This window comes from Eubalaena glacialis, chromosome 19 (genome assembly GCF_028564815.1).
Source record: "Eubalaena glacialis isolate mEubGla1 chromosome 19, mEubGla1.1.hap2.+ XY, whole genome shotgun sequence".
NCBI classification, from domain to species: domain Eukaryota; kingdom Metazoa; phylum Chordata; class Mammalia; order Artiodactyla; family Balaenidae; genus Eubalaena; species Eubalaena glacialis.
The window spans coordinates 7,518,935-7,528,730 of record NC_083734.1 but is presented as its reverse complement, the minus strand read 5'-3'; the positions used below and the strand labels follow the sequence as shown (position 1 = coordinate 7,528,730).

The following is a 9,796-nucleotide window of genomic DNA, read 5'->3' as shown; positions in this document are numbered from 1 at the left end:
AAGGGAGGGAGAGCTACTCTTTCCGCTGCGCTGGATGGTGACGCGGTAGCCTAGCCGGTAGTCTGGGAGCCCTTCGCCGCGGAGTCGGCGCGCGGTAGGTGGTTCCTCGCGGCTGGAGGCGGGGCGGGCCGGGCTGGGCTAGGCCTACGCGGGCGGGCGGCAGGGCCCTCGGGAGCTGGCAGGGCCCGGAGGAGGGGGCCGCGTCGGGGACCTGGCTGCGCGGCGGGAGCTGGGCCGGGAGGCCTGAGTGCAGCTCAGGGGCCCGGGGCTTCGGCGACCGCAGCCTCTCCTCCCCCACCGGGTGCCCCCAGCCTCGGAAAAGAGAAAACGGCGTCCGGAGACGGCCGGGACCGGGCAGCCCCCGTCCCCAGCCTGGAGGCCGGTCGTTGACCGCTTTGCACCCCTAACGTAGAAGCGGACCCATTGCGCTTGAAATAATGTGCGACTTTTTAAACACATTTGCTGATTAGGATATTTGAGCGGTTAGGGTGACAAAGACTAGTCAAGTATGACTGAACTGCCTGGGACTTATATTCCCAGGGTATAAGGAACCTGAATAGAAATACCGGCACCGTACGGAGTGGTGTCTCTCCTGCGTCGTGTCCCAGCCCTTGACTTGGGCTCCCTGAGCCCTAGGATTTCTACAAGCCTGTATTTACATAAGCCCCCTGTTAACGAGGCGGAGAGCGTTCGTAGGTTGACTTTTCATTCCTTGCGAAAGTTTAACTCGCGTTCATTCTGTCTTGCCTTTGTTTTTGTCTTAGCATCTGCAGTCTTAATCTCTCTCCTCCCCGCCTCCGTGGCAGATGTGCAAAATACAGAAAAAGGAGAAAGAAAAAAAAAAAGCCTTCTAACGTCCTTAACTTTGGATCCCACTCCCGCGGGGCCTTTTTCAGGGCTTCGGCTGAGCAGAAGCGTCCGGTGCCTGGTGATGGTGGCCCCGGGGCGGGGTATTTTTTGTGAACTGGCGTCATCAGCCAGTGTGCTCCTCTGCTCGCCCACCAGGAGGTTTGTAGTAGTCTGTAATTACCTGTGTTTCTTTCTTTCTTTTTTTTTTTTTTTTAAACGTAGATATTATTTATTTATTTATTTATTTATGGCTGTGTTGGGTCTTCGTTGCTGCGCGCGGGCTTCCTCTAGTTGCGGAGAGCGGGGGCTACTCTTCGTTGCGGTACGCCGGCTTCTCTTTGCAGTGGCTTCTCTTGTTGCAGAGCACGGGCTCTAGGCGCGCGGGCTTCCATAGTTGTGGCTCGAGGGCTTCAGTAGTTGTGGCTCCCGGGCTCTAGAGCGCAGACTCAGTAGTCGTCGCACACGGGGTTAGTTGCTCCGCGGCATGTGGGATCTTCCTGGACCAGGGCTCGAACCCGCATCCCCTGCATTGACAGGCGGATTCTTAACCACTGTGCCATCAGGGAAGTCCTACCTGTGTTTCTTGATTCCTGAATTGAGCTGGAATTCTCTGGAATATCGGCTCAAAGTAAATGTTCAGCACTTCAAATCATTTTTAATCAAACTGATTTTTCTGTCTTGAACTTGCCCATGCTTCAGATCTTCTCCCCCCCTCCCCGCCTTATTTCTCTGTGTTTGTTTCTGCAGGAAGAAGGTAGTCCTCAAATTGACAAAAAGACACAAAAGTACCCTGCTTATTCAGGCAGTGAGTGTGTAAAATTATTGTTCACCTCTTTGCTCAGTTGTAGGTTAATTGATCAGACAGCCGTCAGATACATTAAAATTGAATTCAGGGGTTTTTTTCAGCTGGTCTGTTAACTTTTATTTGCCAGAGTGATTCTTTTAATAGCTGGACCCTTTATTTGTTTACCAAAGCATTTTTATACAACTTCTTCATATTAAATTTATAATGTTAAATAAAATACTAGCTTCTAAAACAGTTCCTGGCTGAAAGTAGGTGTTTTATAGCTGTACATTGGATGAATTGCTAACACCTCTGAACCTGACTTCATGCACCTGTAAAACTTTAGTGTTAAAAGATACCTAAAACACTGTCTAGTGTAAACCTGCCACTTGTGAGAGGAAAATCAGAATGGTGTTGGTACTGCTAAGAGAGCTCACTGAAATGGAGCCGGGAGGCCCTTGAGGATGTGTGACTTAGGCATGTCTCAGCCTGGATGGAATCTGACCTTTGACCGTTTATTGTCCTAATGAAGTCATCCAGAACTTCATTGCTGGAATGTGCTGGAAACTCACGATACCTAGTGGACCCGTAGCCTGGAATAATTCGTGATTCCTTAAAGACAGGTATTTCTTGACTTGTGTCAGAGTCGATCACAGTTCTCAACAGGCAACTAACTCTGTGGCTTTTCGTATTTATGAGCCCCTGACTCTTTCTCTTCCCCAGAACACTCTCAGTTTTACCTGAATCTGTGTCTCCCGAATTGCAGTTCTTAAGACCCCAAATAAACTCATTTCTTACTTGTAGCCTCCTGCATTGTTTTTTGGTTGACACACTTTTATTACTCCTCTTAAACCACCAAGATCACAAACGAGTTTTTTTTCTTTTTTTTCCCAATTTAGATACTTTCCTTGAACGAGACAGGATGTAGATATTATCATCTGATATTTGTTCTATCAATAGTGACAAGGCTGATCAAATTTTGTGCTTGATATAACCTTAGGCTGTTTGACTAGGACAGCTAGGCCTAACTTCCCGGCCCTGTAGTTCACTTGCTTCGTCTCAGGTGCAGATCTCCGCCCCGCGTGTCTAGCCACAAACATTTCCTGCCTCACCTTGCCTGTTACTGCTGTATCTAGCACAGTGAGTTTCAAGGCTATCCCCCCCCCCCTTCTTTTTCCACAGCTACCTAGCCCATGTGGGTCTATGTATAAAAACTTGGCTCACGCATCCCTTCCCTGAGATGCTTCTGGCTTAGGCATTGAGCATCTTTTTATTGCAGTAGTTCCCCTTAACAGTCTTTCCTTAGTAAAATCTAGACTTGTCACATTTTTTTCCTTTGACAGTAGTTTGAAGGGCTGTCTTTCTTCACAACCTCACCATAGATTCTTGAGGGCTTTCTACAAGGACCTTCAGCCTTCTGCCAGTCTTAATTATCATAGAAGTTTTTTATATCATCTTGTAGCAAGTTTTCAGCAAGTAAGCATCCCTGGGCATTTCCTTCTATTCTTGAAAATCATTGGTGCCTAAGGTGGTTTTTGCAGAATGCTGACTGCTTATCCTGCACCATGAATTTTTGTAGGACTTTTTTTGAGGAAATCTTGTGAAGTTTTCTACATTATCCTGGTCTATAAAAAGTTGGGGTAGTTTCATTTATCTTGAGGTTCACTAGGCAGACATATAATTAAAAAATAATTTTCTTAACACGTATAGAGTGCTTTATGATTTACAAAGTAGACCACTGTGCGTTAGAACTCAGTTGAATCTCACAACAAGTGATGAGGGTTATTTTGCTCTAAGAAACTGGAACTGCAATCAGTTCTAGGTTTTCAGCTTCACAGCTTCCAGCAGTTCATCATAATACCTCTTAACTAAAACTTAGATAACTTAGCGTATATAAATGGTGCAGGCAAAACTTCCAGAACCAAGTTCACTAAAAACTTGCTATTTTGCTTTCTTTTCAAAAGCAAATTATTTTCTTAGATCTTCTAATTCTTCCAGACTTTATTTTTCCCTAAACTTTAGAATGCTTTTAAAAAACTTCATATTATAGACATTTAAAAACATGCATAAAAGTAGAGAGAATAAACCTCATGTACCCATTTTAGCTTTAACAGTTACTCTCTACTCATCTACTTGTTTGTGTGTATTTGGTGAAGGATGGGGAGTATTTTGAAAGAGTTCTATGGCACTGGAATGCTTGTTAATTTTCTAAGTCTCCCCACTGGAGGTGTCTTTGAGTTTTTGATCTCTCTGTCCACCAGGATCAGTCTTTCTGAGCTCCCTGGCATCTCCCTGAACCATAAAACAAAAGACTCTAAATGAGCCAGAAGAGTCAATTCCCGGCCCACTTGGTTCTTTTCTGCCCTGACTCACTCACTGTTGATTCCAATTGTCTTTCCGTGAATGTGGTCTTGTCCTCCCTTATCTCTTATCTTTTCACTAACAGATCACGGTATAAATTTAAGTTTCTGTTTTACAAAATAATTTCTGTGTTTAATAAAATGCATATTTTTTTCTATCCTTAGCCTTATCTTTAAAAGCTATATGTAATGAGCATTTTGAATCTCTTTTCTACCCTAGAACACATTACTGCTTTGAAGTATGTGGCCCTTGCTGGTTCTCTTCACATTACTTAACTTTCTTTAAAAAGCTGGCAAATCTTCAGATACCCTGGAGTTTCCCTAAACTAAACTGTGTTCCAGTGGAAGGTGCATCTGATAGGGCTTTTGGTATCGCATGACAGAAACCTTAAAGCCAATTCACTTTGGCTTTACTCAGAGGAGATTTTGTTGGCTGATAGAACTAAATGACCAAGAGTAGTTCTAGCAGGGACAGGTGGATCCAAGTGTTCACCTAGTGTTTCCAGGACTTGACTTCCTTCCATCGGTCACATTGCTTCCTTCTAGGTTGGGTTTCTTCTCAGTTAACTTTTCCCTAGCAGCTCCAGTCTTAGTTATCAGTTTTAGCAGAAGTAGTTCCAGTAGTTTTGCTAGTAGTTCCAGTGAAAGTCCCAGGGCTGATGCTTATTGACCCCCAACTGACCAGAGGGAAACTGGGCTTTTAGAGGCCAGGCCTGGGTCCTGGGTCTGCCCCTCCCCAGCCAGGAGGTTGAGGTTAAACTACACAGACTGAGAGTGAGAGTGGGTAGGTGCCTAAACAGACATTGGGATGCTGTGACCAGAACAGGAAATGAATGCTGGGTCGGCAGTGACAGGTGTCTACTGGACAAGATCAAATTAATTGGGACCAAATACCCTCTAGAAGATGTACAGTACATATTGTTACCCTAAAGGCGCTGAGTTTAAAGGTAAAAACTAACAAGCTTGTTTAGCAGGGGATAAAAGCATTCCCAGAAACGATTTTCTCTTAAACTCTGGTGATAACGTTCCAATGATAACACTTGCTAAATTATCTTCTGGTTTGATTCTCTTATTAATCTGTACTTGGAATCCCAAATATTTGAAGCCTTAAAAGACTAGGGGTTTTCAGCTTAAATGAGTTTTGTATTTATTTTAATTGTATCTCACCTTTCAAATCAGATTATCTCATCTATACTATCCCTCGTACATATTAAGTGAGTTGGTATTTAGTGGGGTTTTCAGATGGGACTGCAGGAAGAAATGAACAACAACAACAAAAAAGTATAAGAACACCAAGGAATTTTTCAGGGTTTCCATCGCTTTTTCTAGTTGTTTTACCTGTTTTGGGGCTCATTCTACCCAACCAGATTAAGGAAGGAATCTAGCTCATAATTGGGTAGATCACATAGAAGGTGTGTCATTAGTGACAAACAGTTTTAGACCAAAAAGAGACCCTTAATTCTCAAAAGTGTCAAATAGAAATCTGGCCCTTATTGCTGATTGTGGAGTTGTCACCTCCACCTCACAGGAGCACTCTGACAGGATTTCACATGTCTGTAGAAGGTTAAAAAGAACTCAGTAGGAATATTCAGCAAATGACTGGAGACCAGGAGTCTGAAAGTAATTTTAGAAACTACAAATGAATTTTTAGAAACAACTAGGTTTTAATAACCTAGACACCACAACACAATTTATTACTGTAGTTTTTATAACAAAAATAGTTGATAATTTAGGGTCCTAGCCTTTGATTTTTATTTTAATCCTTAGTGTTCTTGGCACTTTTAAGAGATTACAAATGATTATAAATTTAGATTGTAAACAATCTAATAAAGTAATAGCTTTTTCAAGTCTAAATCCCTAGCACTTGTGGTCCACTGAGGCAGGGCAGAGATCATGTATAAGAAAAAAAGAATACATATTTCCTGTTTTGGTTAGAGAGAAGGGGAATGTGTATTCAGGTTTTAAAAAGCTGGTACAAAGTTGAATCCAACTTTTGAAGAACCAGGAATCACTACTCACAGAAATGAAAATAGTCATATCAGTGTCATAGTTTTTGTGCTGGATTTTTTTGTTTAAATTAATCCTCTCATCTTTTTTTCCTCTCTCTGTTGTTGCATATATAAAATATGAGAAAATTATTTGAGGTGACCTACGCATCAACAAAGAGAAAAGATCTAGCCTAACATAATACACTCCTAGTGGGAACTAATGTATAAAGTACAATGAATGAGTGTAATATACAACTCCCCCCCCCAAAAAAAATCTTGAGCTTTTGATAGAATTATTTTGGTGTTTGTGGAAGAAGGGGTGTGTGTGTGTGTTTGTTTAAAACTAGTGTATATTTATTAAAAATCACAAATTATACCAGATTTGAATTTGACTTTACTAGAACTAGAATGCCTGTTCATGAATAAGATAATACCCTTTTGTAAATTGCTGTTCTTCTGCAGAATAGAGGTTATCATCTATTTTACAGATGAGAAAACTGAAGCATTTTGAGGACTTGGTAATTTGGACCTAAGACCATCAGACTCTAAAGCCCATGCACTTTTCTCTGTACCAAGCTACCTAGTGGATTGACTATTAAGTTTAATATTCATTTTACCATTTTCTTCAGTCCAGTTAGAAAATTAGATGTTTATAACTATCTTTTTCACTTTCCTTACTTAATTTAGAAAACTGTTTGGAGATTATGGATGCTAAGCCCGAACCTGGACCCCTCAGTGAGAGTTCAGAACTTCTTTTCTCCTTTGGAGTTATAGCAGATATTCAATATGCTGATTTGGAAGATGGCTATAATTTCCAAGGAAGCAGACGGAGATACTACAGACACAGTCTTCTTCACTTACAGGGTGCTATTGAACACTGGAATAAAGAAAGCAGCCCACCCAGTTGTGTACTTCAGCTTGGAGACATCATCGATGGATATAATGCACAATATAAAGCATCAGAAAAGTCACTAGAACTCATCATGAACACATTCCAAAGGCTGAAAGTCCCAGTTCATCACACGTGGGGAAATCATGAATTCTATAACTTCAGCAGAGACTATTTAACAAACTCCAAACTTAACACAAAGTTTCTGGAGGACCAGATTGCCCATCATCCTGAGACTGTGCCTTCAGAGAATTATTACGCTTATCATTTTGTACCATTCCCTAAATTCCGGTTCATTTTACTCGATGCTTATGACATGAGTGTCTTGGGCGTGGATCAGTCTTCTCCAAAATACCAGCAGTGTCTGAAGATACTGAGGGAGCACAATCCAAATACGGAATTGAATAGTCCTCAAGGTGAATTATTCCTTTGAGCTGAGAATCTAATACATTGTCTTTAAATTCTTCAGCTACCTTTTATTCAGCAGGAAGATGGACGATTAAGGTAAAAGTATATTGTCCTGTTGTTCAGGGTCAGGATTTCTCACACGCCTCATGGCACATGGATTGGTGGCATTTGGTTCAAGATTCATTTATTTAACAGATATCTGAGTGCCTGATGATCTGGCTGGGTACTTTTTCTAGGACAGCGATTCAGAGGCATAGGCAATACTGACAGTCCCACTTTTTTATGGATGGAGTGGAGGAAACAAGAAGAAAGTGGACGGGACAGATAATAAATGCAACAGAAATAAGTGATCGGTGCCACCAAGAAAATAAAGTACAATATTATAGAAAAGGACTAGGGGTACCATTTTAGTCAGGTGGCCAGAAATAGCCTCTCTAAGGAGAAAAGCATTTCAGCTAAGTGACGTGAAGGAGTCATCCTTGGGAAGAGCGGGTGGGGCAGAGCACTCAAGACAAAAACCAATGCAGAGGCGCAAAGCAGTGTAAGACACTGTTACTGAGGAGCACAGAAGGGCCCATGGGGTGAAAGGTGATTTTATAGTGGCTCAGTGGACATAGAAGACAGTCTGTTTTATATTCAGTGTAACGGGAAGCTGGGGAAGTAAGCAGAGGAGAATTGAGATTAGGAGTAAGATACAGTGTGATTTACATTGCTCTAAATTGTTATGGTTTCCTATTTTAAGTCAATTGCTGCCAAATGTTCCTAAAGAAAAGTACAAGTGTCCCCATGTTAGCTAAGTTTGAATGCCCAAATGAGGGAAAATCGACATTTGATGGGTCTAAATTACTAAATTTGTTTCAGGACTTGCTGAGCCCCAGTTTGTCCAGTTTAATGGAGGATTCAGCCAAGAACAGCTGAACTGGCTGAATGAAGTTCTTACATTCTCTGACAGAAACCAAGAAAAGGTGGTGATTGTGAGTAAGTATTTAAATGATTTGATTACACTAGCATTTTAGAGAATGGGTCTAGTTAGGTTTTAAAACATACTAACAATATTTAGTATTGTGATATTGTTATAAAATGAAAGCTTAGTTTAAAATTTTTTATTGAGAAACAATCTGAATGTGAAATTAACATTTAAGCTTGAGTCAGGAAAGAATTGTAAAATAAAACATCTTGCTCTATATTAGAGCCTGTGAGTTGGCCCTTTAAGTTTAAAAGTAGTATTTTCCCAAATGGGTTCAATTTGTGTAGTAATATATATAAGTGAAAAACTCCATCCAGGCCCCAGACCAAATCCCAGCCTCAGGAGACCTACCTGTGAGTGCAGTGACCTCTGCTGACGAGGTGAAAGCAAAGCTGGTGTCACGGGACGAGTGTGAGAGGCTCATCTGGCAGGTCTGTAACTGTGTCCACCACATGATTGCAAGGAAATAAAATGTGTTGTTTTCGTTTAGAATTATTTTTCACAGACATACTGCCATTAGAGGTTATTGGAACCTGGAGGTGCTTAAAATAGACGTGTGTGTATGTGAGCGTGTGTGCGCGCACACACACACACGAAGAACTGAATTTGGATTTGCCGTATGGCTGGTGTACTTGGTTTGGGGGCTGAGATTAGTTCTCTCGTTTAAAATCGATGTGGCCTGATGGATGAGAAGATAGGACTGAGGGTCACAGGGACGGCATGCCATTCTAGCTCTTGTTTCTATGACCTGTGTAACTCTGGACAAATGTTGAATGTGCAAACTGCAGTTTTCTCAGTATTGTATCAAATGAACTTATGAACATGAAATCCCTTTGAAAATGACAGGCTATTCAGATAGTTGGTAATATAAAATTATATTTCAGGAACTTCCCTGGCAGTCCAGTGATTAGGACTCGGCGCTTTCACTGCCGAGGCCCGGGTTCGATCCCTGGTGGGAGAAATAAGATCCTGCAAGCCACTCGGTGTGGCCATAAAAAACCCATTATGTTTCTATTAATCAGTTTTTACTTATTTATCTTTCACTGATGTGGTAAAGATATGAGATGGAGTAGGGGTATTTCTAGAATACCAAATGTCATTCAAGGCTTAGAAAATTATAAGATGCCCTCAGGGGTTATAGGCATGATGTGACACTGTTTGGCTCTGTAATAAGTGGTTTCCAAAATGGGATACTTCTTGTCTCTGCTTTTTAGTTTTGACTGCCAAAATGTACCTGTTATTGTAGAGAATACTGGAGCTAAAAGGGACCTCGAGATCATATAGTCAAACCTCTTAATTTTAAAGATAAGGAAACTGAACCCAAAGAGATTAAACTACGTAGGTCAAGTCATAGAGCTCCTGAGACTGGAGTCCCCTTTCGTCGTCTCTCCCTCCGTACCGTATTCTTCCCGTTTCTTTGCACTTCTGTCAGTGCACCTGTCTGCGTTAGCATCTCGTACATTTCTTCCATTTTGCTCTAAGCTCAGACACTGGATGAACAACTGAGTGCCTCGGGTTTTCTTTAGCAAAGTTTAAAATGGCTAATAGACA

General features: G+C 41.6%; 1 protein-coding gene across 11 annotated transcripts in view; it reads left to right on the top strand.

The window, feature by feature from the left end:
* The first annotated feature begins 37 nt into the window (after positions 1 to 37).
* The window catches only part of ADPRM (ADP-ribose/CDP-alcohol diphosphatase, manganese dependent), a 339,223-nt gene continuing 329,464 nt past the window's right edge, over positions 38 to 9,796 (top strand). For 7 of the 11 annotated variants that reach the window (XR_009698315.1, XR_009698314.1, XR_009698316.1 and 4 more), the window contains exons 1-3: positions 4,882 to 4,940; positions 6,669 to 7,286; positions 8,140 to 8,252. Coding sequence is in view for 5 of the 11 variants with exons in the window: in XM_061175494.1 (XP_061031477.1) it covers positions 4,898 to 4,940; positions 6,669 to 7,286; positions 8,140 to 8,252 (774 nt within the window). In the remaining 6 variants the exon portion in view is untranslated. Of the gene's footprint in view, positions 95 to 764; positions 1,009 to 2,243; positions 2,257 to 4,881; positions 4,941 to 6,668; positions 7,287 to 8,139; positions 8,257 to 9,796 lie in introns of those variants that run through there. The other 4 variants (XM_061175491.1, XM_061175492.1, XM_061175493.1 and 1 more) reach the window with 4 other exon arrangements.